At 39.0% G+C, this 15,588-nt stretch overlaps 1 protein-coding gene across 1 annotated transcript; it reads right to left on the bottom strand.

The window, feature by feature from the left end:
• Positions 1–1,370: 1,370 nt before the first annotated feature.
• On the bottom strand, positions 1,371–9,082 carry NUS1 (nuclear undecaprenyl pyrophosphate synthase 1 homolog (S. cerevisiae); the record flags this gene model as incomplete). The annotated part of the gene is made up of 4 exons (XM_010079265.1): positions 1,371–1,605; positions 2,308–2,407; positions 6,441–6,593; positions 8,960–9,082. Coding segments are annotated over 4 exons (467 nt in total), but the record flags the coding sequence as incomplete, so codon positions are not given.
• Between the last annotated feature and the right edge of the window lie 6,506 nt (positions 9,083–15,588).

Raw genomic sequence — 15,588 nt, 5'->3', positions numbered from 1 at the left:
TTTTATGAGATTAAGTAGACCACAGCTCTCTCCTGCAATCTAATCTTAGTATGACAAAAATCTGCAGCTAAGAGTTGACGCAGTCTGCTTTATTACATCACACTGCAACAGTTAAAACACACTGTTTCACAAAGCAGCAGACATTCATTTAAAATCTGGCAATTCCCTTTTAAGACCAGTTGTTTTCCCTTCTAGTGACATGCCTATCCTGAAGGAGATAAAGCCACTCATTTTGAAGAGGGGAGGGGAGGAAAAAAAAAAAAAGAAAAAAAAAGAAAAAGGGAAACAGTTCCAGAATGAAGTATCCCAACAGTTCTACAGCCTGCAGGGCAGAAGGCTGCAATATTAATGTTTGTCTCCAGTAATACAGCTCTAAAGATATTGCTTTGTGCTATACTTCATATACTGCTATAAAGACTTTCAATTTCAAATTATTTCCAACAATAGGAATATAACTCACATAGGACATTCCACAATGAAGACCATTTAGCTAATGTATTTATTTAGTTATCTCAGTTTTTAGATACTGTAGTGCAGCTTCACTTCATCTTTTTTGTCTGCTGCTGAAGCCCAAACTTCTAATGTGCAGTTCAGAAAAAAACCTAACAAAAGGCTTAAGCAGACTCCCCTGCTGGGTACAGGAGCACAAGCAGCAAGTCACATTAACCATGGAAGTGGACCCAGTCTATTTTCAGATTTTTCAGGAAGTGATGCCAGAGCCTCAGCCAGCTTGTCACCCTAGGTGAGAATTTTATGAAGAAAATAGGTATACAAACAATACATAGTACTGTTTATGCTTACTCCCGATGGAAAACTGACCTGATGCTAAGATAAGTTTAACTCAGGGTTGTAAGAAGAGTTTGATTTTACCTCTTTAAAAAAAAAAGGATGGATAGTGCTACACAGACTGCCTAATCCACTTACCATTGAAGCTTCCATTCCTTTGTATGGAATCTTCTCAGTCTCTCTAGAACTTGATACCTACTGCTGGCTTAGTTGTCACAGACTAGTAGCAGTCCATTCTCATAGTTAACAGAACTGACCCCTCTGGAATTCACACATATATCTGCAGAGTAAATACATCTGCAGATAAACTAGGTGATTATCTCTGAAATGCCTGACCATGAAGAATTAAACAAGCTAACATGAGAGTTCTTCCTTGGATTTAAAGGCCTTCAGGGCATAGAACTTCCATTTATGTTGTCCTGTAGATTTCAGAAGACTTAATTCTTACATGTTCTTTTGGTCACCTGGCCAGGAAAGTGAGGGTAATTCAGCTTCGAACAGCTTTGCTTGCAGTAACTGTCTTTTTCATAAAGGAAATCTGTGAATTCCCCACTCCCCATAGATTCTCACGCATTCACACAGACTCTCTAGAAAGGTAAGACACTTTATTGAATTTGTTGATAAATTAAGAAAGGACTATGAACCAGAGACTTATGGGTCACAGGTGCTTGTAAACAGACATCAGTTCCTTCCCACAGAAAGCCTGACTCCATATTCTCAGCCAGAAGTCACTTTCCCCAGCGTTGCTCACAGGCTGCATAGTGATGGAGTGCAGAGAAAAAGTCTTCATAACTGATGTTCAGGTGGGAAGGCAAAGAACTGAAAAATCAAATTAGAAAAGTTAAAATAAGCTTTTGTAAACACCACACAATTTGTATAGCCAGTAAGGAATATCACTAAAGCAAGCTGTTGTCCAAGTAACCTTGTGAAGTTGTTCTCAACACTGTTATTGTTACTCAACTCTAGTTACTGCACTAGTTGTTAGTCTTGTCAGCCTCTAAATCAAAGCCTACGCATCAGAGCGCATAGGGCACTTCAAATTAGTGAGAAAGCTGGAGAAGCACAGGGCTGCCCAGACACTGAAGTGCCCTATAAATGCTCTCAGATTTAAGAAATACAATTCTAGTCAGTTCAGAAAGTAATCCAGAGGCATAATCTTATTAACATTATCCTATTTCCCTTACATCATTAGTTTCCCTGATAGACACCTGTGAACCACTCAAAATCCACATAAAGAACACCGACAGAACTGGGACTGGACCACTGAGACTAGATGGTGACAGAAGTGGTTCCTTAAACTCGAGGAGTACAACCTGCTTTTCCCTAATCACGGCTGAATGAGCAAAAAAGAAACCTGTTAAACATTCATTGAACAATTTTTAAATACCCTCAAATCAATCTCCAGACACCTTTGCTTAAACAGATCTCCTCTTACGGCTATTTCCTTAAGGTAAGCCACATACAGACTTGTTTCGTTAGATATGATTACAAGCTGCTTCACAGTATTTACAGGCAACTCACATGATCTCTGTCAGTCTGATGTGCCACGGAAGGAATCCTAATGTGCTGTCCACAGGACCAAACTTCAAGATTAAATCAGGATCAGGAAATCCATTTGTACCTGTAAGAACAAGTTAAACTAGGTTTTATCAGATTCACCAGAAGATTTGTTTTAATGCTAAACCCTAAGGCATCTGCTTTCTCATTAAATGCATTTTTTTTAAATGTAGTGAAGCTCTTGAGGATAAGTTAACAAAAACCCAAGACTGGTCTTGTACCACCTGAACAGAACCAACTGAGCAAAAGCTTAGGTAGTCATTGCAGGCCCAGCTCAACTGATATTTTTATGTCGGGTAGTTTTCAAAGACTTGGTAAGGAAATAGTTATGTTGTTTTGAATACCAACAAACCTTAATACTGCTGTTCAAACTGACTTGTTCTAGTTTTGCCTTGGCAAACTTGATTTTAGTAGCATAGAACATGCTGTACCCTGACCTATACCTGCTACAGTCCTAACTCTACTATGTGGAGTTGAATTCAAGTACAGGAAAAGGAGTATTAACACAAAAAGACTTAAGAAGGTTCCACTGAAGAATAAATTGATATCACAGACCATCAAGAAAACAAGTTATAAAAAAATACCCTGTCAGATGAAGTGTCTCTTTCTCAGTATGAAACCAGACAATTTTTAAAGCAGCTTTCACTATAAACTTTTAAATACACTGTTGCAGGTGATATCTTCCTGCTTAGACGAGTAGACAGCATGACCCATCCCAGGGCAGGGCCAGATAACACAGGACTTCACTAAGTGCCCACACTCCCATGATCCATACATTAAAACCCCAGTCACTGTCATTCCACTAGAGCATCCTACTGACCTTTCAAGGTTGAAGACAATCAGTGGCCAAACAACACTGTCTGCCTTCCATGTACTTCTGCCATGCCTGAGCTACTCCAGGCTAAAACTGACAGGCAATAAACTTGGAATGAGCAGTCTTAGTCCAGTTTTCCCTGCTAATTCTAGGAAGTTGATTAAGGCAACATGTGAAAACCAGTATAGTACCCCAAATGGACCCCAAGAAGGTAAGCTATTCTTCATGCACCTGTCTAGCTCATCTGAAAAGCATTCCAGCTTTGCTATATACTTTGCTATAATGCTGCAATTAGTCATGATTATTGCATCTATTTCTTGTTACTCCTTCCAATATCCACTCATTCTACAAGTAACTGCAAGAGTAATTACACTGCATAATGCCTACTGTTAGCAGATAAAGTTTAATAGTGCCTATTTGCTCTGAACTTCAGATGTTACTTCTCAATTCTTTTTTCACTTCTCCCAAAGCAGTCACAAGCCTTTTACAAGTTCAAGTTTAGCTGTACAGGAATTTAACTTTGGGAATAACAGAACAGGAAACTAAGGTCCTATCAGATTTCACTCCACCCAGGTTTTGAAACTGAAGCTGGAGATTTCAAAAAGTTCACATCCTCCCTCCCCACTGAATCATCACAATAGTAATCCTTTTATCAGAAGTAAAGAAGCTATTTTCTCAAGCATGTGCATTTCTAAGGAAGGATGAAGTATTTAGATATGCGTGCCTTGTGCAACAGTCCAAACCTTATCTCAAAGTTAAGAAAAAAAATTGTAAAGCAAAAGTCATTTATGTGTTCAGAAGCTAGCACGTTAGTATCGAAGAGCTTTGCACAGAAGCAGTGAATGCTTAGAAGTGGGGACGCTGGAGGAAGCAGACAACTTTACTCATCAGCTGATTCAGTAGCTGAGTACTCCTCAGCTGGCCAGTTCAGCAGCAGGACCTTCCAACACTGCAATGGTTTTTCAAACAGGAAGACCTTCAGAGAGCCCAGTTAATGCTAATATTTCCTTCTGGTTCCTATCTAAAGGAAAATGAAAATGTACACTGTAGTATTACTGTCAGAATAGCCTATTCAAAACACAGTACCATGCTTTCCACTCTGCATCATTTCTCTACCTAAACATATCAACACTACAGATATTTTACATGTGGAAGCTCCCTCAGAGCTGCTAGAATAAGAGCACTCTTCAAGTTTAGCACACACAAGAGGAGGCTTTGGGAGCAGACTCTTAGGAAAAAAGAGGCCAAGAGACTCAGACACTCAAGGGACAGGAATCTGGCAACACCCATTCTAGGTCATGAGTTCTATGAGGGGAACATGAAGGAATTTGTAGAGCTGAGAGTACTACCCTTCTCTTGTCCACATAGATTTTATACGGCAACTTGAACAGCCTTAATTTATGGTCATGTCCTTTACTGGGAAGGCAGATGGCACGTAGAGACAATATTATAATGCAGCTGGCACCTACTTTTCTGAAAACAAGCTGGTTAGCTGAGGCATTGGTCAGAAGAAAGTACTCTTACACTGAAGAAAACTCAAGCTGTAAGAATTAGAGCATGACTGGATTAAGAATCAGAAAAAAGACATGACAGGCTAGAACCATACCATTTCAGGATGCAGTTACTGAAGTCTAGTCCTAAATATGAACAGAAAGTTAAAAAACTACATTATCAGGCATTTAAATCAAAATGTGAAAAACCAGAAACTTACAGAAGTCACCATGAACACAAATCTTAAAAATATAGCTACTCAAGTACTGCTTTTCAGAACTCACTCTCAACTTACATCAGTAACTCACAGATGTTTACATTCAATACCTTTCCATTAAGGATGCACAGAAACTAAATTTGCCTAGAACTAAAATGAGTAATTTCATAAGCTGCTGCTAAATAAGTAATGAAGGAATAGTTCTTCACATCCAACTGTCCTAAACATAAAAATCAAGCAAATTAATAAGCAGGACTAGTTACAGATACTATCCTTAGTTATTAGCCACATAGATTAAGCAGCCTATTTGCAAAGTTGACAGTTTTGATAGACTAGAAGTCTAGATTTCTCTTTCTGTGCTCGGCTAGCATGCATTATTTGAACAATAAATCTGCTCAATTTAAGACTAGACCTAATACTTTTAGCATATGCAGACACTTAAATGCATGGACAGAAGATCATGAATAAGCATTTGAGAAGCTCCAGTTAAACATCACCAGCCAGAACACATACATGGGTATCAACTGTCACCAGTTCTCCACAAAATGAGCGACTGTTTTAAAGCAGCAATTATACATCTATCCTGTTATATCCCAAAGGCAATTTAAGGAAATGAATAATTGCTTCTTCAGGTGCCTTCTTAAATACATTTAATAATTCCATTACAGTGAGAAGCTATCATGCAGGATGCTGACAACAGGGATAGAATTCAGCTTGAAATTAAAATTAAAGTGTCTAAACTGCCACAGAAGTCAGTCTGCAGAGCACTTCAGCTGACCACCAATTTGAAAAAAAATTACTCTCTAAAGTCCAATTAACAGGAACCACAATAACGTGCCTATAGACATCCAAGTTTAAGGGTACAATCTGAAACCTGAACCCTGCCAAGCTAATTACAGTTGCAATTAGCATGCAAAGATCACCTAGGAAAGCTGAGCAATGATTACACCTCCATAGCACCACTGGGGAAGTGGAGGCTTGTTCTAAACTACTACTCCCAGATGCAAGATTAGGGCAGCCCTGACCTTGTCATAGCTATTGCATGTAGCCATGCACCTCAGAGTCAGTGATCTGCATGAATTAGTAACAAAGGTAACTCAGGTAGTGTGGGTTATACAGCACCAGAAGATTAGCAAGTGCTCTATTATTTCCACTGATGGTAGCAGTTAGGCAGCAGTAACAACTTTAATTCTTGTAACTAGATCTGGAAAAGACTCTCTGCCTATACCCAGTTTTGCAGTATGCTAACTTGAAAGAAGTTATAATAGTCTAGTTTCAGGTGATCCCAGCAGTACTTTTTCAGAAAGCTCATTGCAGAACATCCCAGAGGCTGTAAATGCTGAAAAGCTGAGACTCTATAATTTAGCTTAATGTTTCCTTTTTCTGCTTAAAGAAAAAGCTCAAAAGGGAGTAAACCAGTAAGAAACTTTTAGCAGAAGCCTGAAATCAATACCATAACTTACCCTGATAGACTAAGCATCAAGATGAATACATTCTAAACAATATACCAGAAACCAAATCCATTAAGAATCGAGTACTCTTCCCCCTCCTCCCCACAGACCATGTCATACTTACTACTTAATAAGTTGTCTAACACATTCACATCCAGGTCTGTGTATGTTCTTTGCTGCTGTGCTACCAACTGACAGAAGTTCTGAGCAGCTTTTACTATGTCTGCTTTTCCATCTTCCGGAGACAGCACCTTCAATGTAGATTGGCAATTTAAAACTGAAAGTAAAAAATACAGTTTAAAAGCAACAGAAATATAGTTGTTTTGAATGTGTTTTAGATATTCACAGGATACAATTACAGTAACTTCAGTAATTTACTTTGTATTTTATACAACTAGTCATAGATATACCTCATCCACCTCTTACAGAAGTGGGCAAGAGTCTTCTGGATTTACTGTATTACTAAAACACAAGTTCAAGGCAACTATTTTGAAGAGTCTTGTGAAAAGTGGATTAATTAATGTCAGTCTTGAAATGTACAGTCTTCCAGGGAATTTGCAATGGTTCTTACACTGTCAGGCAAAGCAGTGAGAGAAAGGTGCCTAGATAGTAACTTGGGGGTTGGTAAGCAATGCAGAAAGACTTGTAGTTTAGGGAAAGGAAAGAAAGATCTAATTGCCACCCTAAAAGAAGAGAGTGTTTTAGGAGCTACTGTGGACATTCATGGGACACAATGATTAAGCTGGGGCCCTCCCTGAATACCTGAATATGATCACAGAATCTTTCAGCAGCACTTCAAAGTTCATGCAAGAGTTATAATATTGATCTAAGATTGATACACGGAAGCTAGGAACCAGATAATAGCACCAGAATCCATCCATTAATCTGCAATTACGCCTGTGACTTAAGCGGATATTTCACAACAATTTTACTATCTACGCTATTGTGAAGCAAGTCTTCTCACACTGTGTGACTTCATTGTCAGTTCTGATAAGGTACCCAAGAGGTAAACTTTCCAAGGAAGCTGAAGGCTACTGATAACATACTAAACCCAGCTTGAAGTAACTGGGTTAAATACTAGTATGTCGCCACATTAGACTATACAGAACTTATGACAGTTATAAACAGATACTGAAAAATGTAATTTCTTAAAATTGCAGAATCTGACTGCAAAGGTCCACGGGATAGTCAGAAGACTCCTAAGAACAGCTAACAAAATCTCAGTCTATTCAAAGCCACCACAATGAAAATAATTGTTCCTTGATTTTGTTTGATTTGTCATGTCCTATGTTAAAGAACATTTCTCTCATGGTATTCATAAATGTAAAACATGTCATTTTGCTTCTCAGAAGTGAAAAATTGCACTTTAGTGTTATAAACTGGGTAGATGTCAGCTTGTTCAGTTCAAGGTATGAAGCATCTGATCTGACTGCGGAACCTTCTAAGTAAGAACTAGAAAATCTAAAGAGAACAGAGAATACCTCTGCTTTTCACAGTTTCCAGACCAAAACGTTCCTGAGACTTAAATGTACCTTTCAGTCAGCAAGTCTGAGCAGTCTTTCAGTGGTGCATTTGGTCTGAATGTAAACATCCCAATTTAGGTTAAGTGCAGCTAAGTATGCTAAAGACATTAACAGCCTGCCTACCCTGTTTCCTGCTGGTTATTTCATCCTTCACAGGAATAAAGAGAAATAACATTAAACTTGGGTTTGTCTATGTAAATGTTAGCACCTGAGCCCAAGTTTAAGCTACAGCATTGGACTTCGTATTGGAAACTGGCATCCTATCACCTCTTGTAAGGGAAGCAACACTCAGCCAGCAGCATTGTAAAGGCAGCTACATGTCCTACAGCTTGTGGAGTGTAGTCTTTTCGTAAGTCCTGGGACATAATATTGATTGCCTTTAAACATAAGGGCTAGTGTTTTTTTATTACAAGACCAATTTAATTAGGAGAGCTGCAAACATCAGCCTCTAAGGCAAAGGCCTGCTTTAGTAAGTACATGCTTGTGATTTACTACATTTTGAACAGACTTCTAACATTTGTGTTAGTCAGCATACCTGAATGCTTACAGCAGACAGTATTGAATAAGGAACATTAACGTTGAAACATATGCCTGTTTTCCACTTCTACTACATACAAAAGCTGATATCACAGAATTATTCTTTTTTTTAACTTACACCTTCCTGGTGTCATTATACATTGAAATGACAACTTTTTCTTCCTCCCCACTTTGGAAAGATGGAAGTGCACACATTGTTAACTTGACATCAGTCCCTTTACACTTAGTCCAGTGCTTTTTCAACTTTCTCAGCAAAAGCCTTCATCCCACTGAAACAGTGAGGAGTTGAGCTACACTGATGCATTAAAGGGGTCATGGCACAACAGTTGGGCTAAAGGGAAGATCACACTACCCAGTAAAGATCACTATGGGAAGGAGAGAGCAACACTTCAGCATTAACAAAGAACAAATAAGCACAATGAAAGCTTAATACTAGCCCAAGAAGGTTGCATGTGTTCTGATAATCAGTGTTGAATGAAGGAAAAAGTCACTGTACACAGGAATGTGTTTAAGTAAAAACAGAGTTACGATTTATATACAGCTATTTAGAGTCATACCAATGCCCCCTTGCAATACATCTTACCTTGATTAGCTTTGTCTTGATTTGCAAATTCCACGGTGTACTTGGAGCAATCTACTCCTAAGAGTTCTTGCTGCTGTTTTAAAATTTCATCCATCAGTCTTGAATTATTCCTCTTGAAAATACCTGTAAAAGAAAAAGTTGCATGTCAGCCAACTCCTATAAAGAGTTCTACAAAATAAATCTGACATTAGACAGGAAGAAAGAAGAATCAGGTAGTCAGTACTGGTTTCAAACTGGACTTCACAAGTACGATAAGAATCCAAAACTAATTCCACTGCACATGACTAATTTTGGTGACCTTGGAAAGCCAACTCATGTGCTTTTGTTCCTCTTTCACTCAGCCTGGTTTAAGTAGCAATTGCAGAAGTGATAGTTTTTAAGACTTACTTCATCATCCTTAGTATGTTAGCAATAGCTTGAGATAGCAATACCCTATCAGCACAGGACCACCAAGTCAGATTAACACCAAGTTTCTTTAATGCCCATGCTGCTGTAGATCTGCAGCTGAAGTCTGCTACCACTTACTGCCACACCACTAAGGCTGCAGGCTAACAAAGCAAGAACCAGAAGACTAAATCAGCCTATCAGGCCACAGTAACTGTCCACTCTTATGCCATGGCCAATGCCATGGATTTCCTAATAAGAGGATTTCACAAGCTCTGTATTCCAAGGAGTTAATGCAGTGCCCAAGGCCTTTTTATTCTTATATGTTTATGGCAGACACATTTTGAGTGTGAGAGAATAGGAAAACCTGCTTAACCAAACATACTTGTGTTCCTGTTCTAACAGAAATTCTAACTCTTAAGAGACACAACCCAACTATTTCTAATTAAGAGCCACAGTAAAAATTAAGTGCTACAGCTTAAATATTTATCATGAAAAAGTGTGGCTAAGCATATTTACTCAGGAACTGATAACATTTTTTACCATATTGAATTCAGGGGTTGTTACTAAAAGCCTGAGTTTCATTCAGAAATTCTACATTCAACACTTCTGTTGACCAGACTAAAAACACCCACACAATAATCTTTCAAGAAAAACTGAATTTATATACAGTTTTATGATCATGCTTATGATTCATCAACTCAACCTGGTTTTGGTATTAGAAATGGCTACAAGCAAGTGATCAAACAGTGGATAAGTATTGGGTTAAGACCCCAATACATTAGGAGCTAGTTTGCAACATGAAATGATATCACACATTTATTTCATACGCTGTCCTTTAGGCCTAGTGAGTTAGTAATTTTATACAGGCTTCATTAGAGGTTTTAATAGGTGGCAAAGCATCTAGCTTCCCTCCCATCCTGGATGCTTCCTGTAAAAAAATAATTTACTTCATTATAAAATGTTAGCAATGCTTATGACTTCACATATTGAGAGACAAGCAAATCTCAGTAAGGCATCAACCTTCGTAGAAAAAAATGTCAGAATACTCTCACTAAGTCTACACTAAAGTTTAACTGCTACACTTTGCGCTCTTGCTTACTTGTGCATATTCATACATATAAGAAATTGAGAATGCTGCTTTGAATATTACTGTTTGAGACAACTCTGCTTAGATAAGTCTGTTTTGTGCTAGAGCTAGCACTGATTGCCTTCCTTACACCTAAGGTCAGCAGCAGTGCAGATACTGCAATTGCTAATCCCACACCATCTCCAAGTAAGATCTGTACAAGGTTGCAAGTGCCTCAGCGCTAAGAGTCACTTGACTTCCATCCACTTTTCAAGATCAGAAGAAAAACACAACTATATTCAATATTAAGGTGGCATAATTAGGAAAGGGTCCCAATCTGAGAAACAGACAGCTGCTCTCTTCTTCCCCTTCCCCACCCAACACTAACGATACCAATTCTTTGCTCATGAAAAGTTGTTGCCTATTCCTGTTCAAGCTGGAAGAACAGATTTAAGAATCTGCATTCCAGCTACAAAGTAAATGAAGACATTGAGGACAACAGAGTAAGGTGCTCACTGCTCAATAAAAAGGGATATCAGTTAAATGACTTAGTCCAGCTCTGAAGTGAACATCCTTAACACACACAGTGGATATTGCAGAATACTAGATTTGTTCTTGAGATTCATCTGAATATCACCAGCATTTCTCTTCTACTCTCCTCATTTATCACATCCACCTCCTCAATTGTACAAACGTGGGTCCCGTGCTGCTCTTGGAACAGCAGTATAACAAACTGGAAGCTACAGTAGTTGTACTTTATAGTTGTACTGTATGTCTTCCTTGGAAAGACCTCCACACCTAAATTCCAGTTGATCCACCAACCTTGACACACCTGCACTTTTCCTGCAGAGATCTTCAAGCACATCAGAAGGTAGCAAACATCCAAACCAACTGAAATCTTCATTTAAAACTAATAACATTTGGGAACTTTACTCCTTCAGTATTTCATCTCTCACTCAGTGTACAAGAGTACAGTCCTGCCAGAATCAATGTACATGGTCACAATTCACATTTGACTTTAAAAATTATTTCACATGGTTGTGGCTCAGACATAGACTTCTGTCTTTCACAGTAACACAGAAAACCATTTGTCTACAAGATTCAGTTTTTAAAACTTCGAAAATATATCCAAGTCAGTTCTGGAAGATGCTGTTGCTAATTTATATGTGAAAAATATCATAAACAATAGTGCATAAGTAGACCAACTGATTAACAGAATTCAAGTGTTCCGAGGTAGCAAGACTTCAGTCTTGATGTAATGCTACCTTCTAATTTTGTTCAGCCTTCCACATTAAGTTGAAAGCAAGTACATAATATGATTTTAACATTATAGAAAGTCAATGTTTGACAAGAGGTCTAATAAAGTTTAGCCATACAACAGCTGTTTGCTGTTAAGTTGGGAAAATTTCAGCCCTAGTACTGTTTCTAATACGGAACAGAAACATTAAATTCTCACCGTTATTTCTCATTGGAAACAACTTTTGTTTTTGAAAGGCAGAAATAGTTTTGTTCAGTCAGAACTCCGGAGTCTTTGCAAGCTGGTGCAAGTGTGTATATTCCAGCAAATTAAGTGTTTTAAGAATTCTGCATATTTAAGCACTATAATTCTCAAAGCAAGACAGCATAAAACCTCAGTTTATTTTTAACTACTGAGAACTTGTGAGCTGTTTCCAGGGATAATTCTTGTTTTTACAACACAGGCTGCAAACTTACTGTTGATCATTAGTTCCCACTAGAGCTGAGGCAAACCAGAAGTATTTTAGCTTCCTGCAGTAGTCCTCCATTACACAGGTCTTTCCCAGGGCACATGCCTTCTGTTCAGCAGTTATAAGTCATGCCCCTTTGCAGTCAACTGTGGTGCTGAAGCATTTTAGGGTTAGAGATTGACAAATGCCATTTGTAATTAAGAGGTTGAGTTCAGCAGAAGCAAGGCTCAAAAGTGACAGGAATTATGAACTGGTGAGGAACAAGTGGCACAGCAAAACACCAGGTGGTGTCAACCATTTGTCTGTCTGGACTACCACAGCCACCACTTGTTAATGCCTTGGTAGCATCTCAAAGTTCAACATTCTCACCCTGCTTTTTAAAGGAGCAGAATCTGGTAAAACACAATGAAGAGTCCATTTTTCCTTATAAGGGAACACCTTAACCAAAGTTAAGCCTAGGAAAGTATACATTTCAACAGCATTTCAGTTACTTGCTTTTTCTCAACTCCCTTCCAGTGCCAACAAGAGAAGAGTTGTAACAAGTCTGTTTAAAGCATCAAAGGATTAGCAGTTTGAGAAACATCAAATCATAACCCTTATATAATGTACATGCAGGAAACTGTTTAAACACATTAACAACTTCTGCCTACAACCTCATGTTGGATCATGCTGGTTGATAATGGAGGAAAGCAGGGTTTCACTCACTACACTGGACCTCACAGGATATGGAGGGCTTGGAAAAAAAAAATTTAGGCTTGTCTATTCCAACAGCCTAGAAAAAATTGAATCCAAGTGTGAAAGTGGCTGAAGTCATTTAAGTTTCACCCACATTAAAGCCACTTAAGCTATTGCTAACCAAATAGGAAGAATTCAAGTTAGAACTTACAATCTCATAGGTGACCATTCCTCCCACATTTCTTCTTGGGAGTGACATTCTGTACCAGGAGAACAAGAATTCATCAGCAATCGAGAGAAGAGGGGTATTATGAAAATAACATCTACCTATAAGGAGATTACCTTCCATAGATTAGTGTTAGCACTTTCAATAAATGTCATTTATTAAATAACTCTGAGGACTTCTCCCAACTCAACACCAAAATGCAATTGTTGATCATTAAGTTTCACAAAGGTGAAGACCCACAGCAGACGCCATGTCATAGTGGTGTCTCACAGATGTGTTCTGGTGACTAAAAACCACAACATACCTACCCTCCCCCATGAAGTGAACACACTGAACACCCAGAAAGTTTTATGGATTGATCAGATCAGCTAAACTACCATAATCAGCTAAACTAAAGTAATTTGGAAGAGACTAAAAGCCTATGCTTGGGGCTACTGAAATAATTTGTTTTGCTTATTGCAGTACTCTATCCTTTCAAAGAATTTCTACGAGAAAGCTGGTCAGAAGTAAAGCAGTTCACCGAAAAGCGAAACCGAGAATGAAGAAACTGAAGGTCTCAATACAGTTGTACTATGAGCTTTAGGAAACCTTTAACTTGAAGCATGTATTCAGGAGACCACAGGACTCAAATGCCAAGACTCAGCAAGCTTACAAAAAGCACTCTAGACTTGCCCCAAACTATTTCAGGAAAGCTTCACTGATCAACAGAAGTAACACTCAAACAAGCTCTCCTGAGCAGCAAAGCAACTTTAACAGAAGAAAGTTAAATTATATAACACTGGTCAAAAGCTTCTGCTCCCCAGAAGATATTTTAACTGCTGCTATATAATTGTATAATCACCTGCCTTCTGACTTTGAAAAGGCTGCATTATTTCCTCAGAGATAAGGTCTTGACCAACGTGGCTGAATTTTTACCCAGTAATAGGACTGGCAATACGAAGTCCACAGAAATAAATCCTTTATAGAAAACCCTAAAATTTTAGTCAATCTGTATTCCGTAACCAAGTTGCACACAGGTGCATTCTTTACTATGGCTTTGTTCTGCTGCATACCAATGAGAACCGGGAAAATGAAAAGTGCCCCTAAACACCAGAGGCATAAAAGCATGCCACCTTAGGGCTCTGAGCCTGTTGGGGCGGAAGTATCAGTTTTGAGCACTGCAAATCATAGCACCTTATATTTATTACAGTGCAAGACAGTTACATTATGGTCTTCTTGCATTCTACGAAGACCTTTTTACCCCAGTCTTCTGGTATACTGATCTTCACGGATTCAGAGAAGACAGCCAAGTACCTGATCATGTTGCACAAGTATTATCCAACACATTCGTAAAATACTGGGTTCTGTAATTGCCCGTGAGAATCAGCTCAACTCCAGCCAAGTTGCCCTTACAGCTACTGGTGCAGCTGCTGTAACATACTAGTGTCAGCTGGGATGCAGCTACTTATTTTGACACCAAAGAATACAGAAACAACCTTCTATTTAGTCATTTCGGTAAAAATATAGACATTACAACAAACTAACAGCTTATCTGGCACTTCTTTAAGGAACTTCATGCTTCCCTCTCTTCCTATAGAAGGGGCAACCAAGGACACATTTTTAATTTAAGCCTTCTACAGGAAACTGACACAGTATTTCTTCCAGAAAATGCAACCACAGAAGACCACTCTTGTAGTCAAAGTCTCCTATTGCAATGAGAATAATCTCAGTACTACAAAGAGCACTGGGATCTTCAGCATGAGGCCCTCTCCTCTGGAGAGGACGGAAACAGGACACAGTGCATCACATCTATTATCAGCCCTTCTGAGCTCATCTAGTCTCAGTTAGAGATCATCTCTCAGCAGCTGGGTAGAAAGTTTCACCTAAGAATATCTTGAATATGGCTGGTTTCATCTCATCAGTAGGAAAGGATAGGTATGAGGAAGACAGATTTGTTCCATGATTATTCCACAGAACATTAAATCTAAACTCTGAGCTTATCTTTAAGATACTCAGTGATGTGGAATCAATGTTCCTGCAGCAGCAAAAGTTCAGTCTTACACCCAAGACCCAGTAATAAAAAAGCACATAAGGGATATGAAAAAAAGCACTAGCTCAGAGTTAACTCAAATGTCAAGTAGCACCTTATAACGAAAGCGGACCATGCAAGTTAATTTTACAATATAGACTGCACACAGAACACACACGTTTATGTTTAACTACCTTTCCACCCTGTCTCTTCGTATTAGAAAGAGTACATGAAAATAGATGGCTAATCTCATTCATCCACTTCTGGAAGTTCAGATGTAGCTCACCACCAGAGCTCACAAGAGCAGGCAGCCTAAAGCTTTTCTCTACTAACAGCATGTACCCTACACAGTCATGGCTCTCGGATGCCAGCAGTTCCTGCCAGCCCAGCACTGGGAACAAGTCTCTAGAAAGGCCCCACCATCTGCCCCCGACAGTGAGCAGGTAGAAGGAGGTCACTCCGACACAGCAGCTGGGGCAGGAGGGCACTGGAGGCACTCCCCAGGCTTAGCAGGGCCAGGACCTCTGCACAGACCAAGCAGCTCCAGGGGACAGGAAAGGA

Source organism: Pterocles gutturalis, unplaced genomic scaffold, assembly GCF_000699245.1.
Source record: "Pterocles gutturalis isolate BGI_N339 unplaced genomic scaffold, ASM69924v1 scaffold47633, whole genome shotgun sequence".
NCBI lineage: Eukaryota > Metazoa > Chordata > Aves > Pterocliformes > Pteroclidae > Pterocles > Pterocles gutturalis.
Note: the sequence above shows the minus strand (reverse complement) of the source record. Positions and strands in the feature narration are given on the sequence as shown.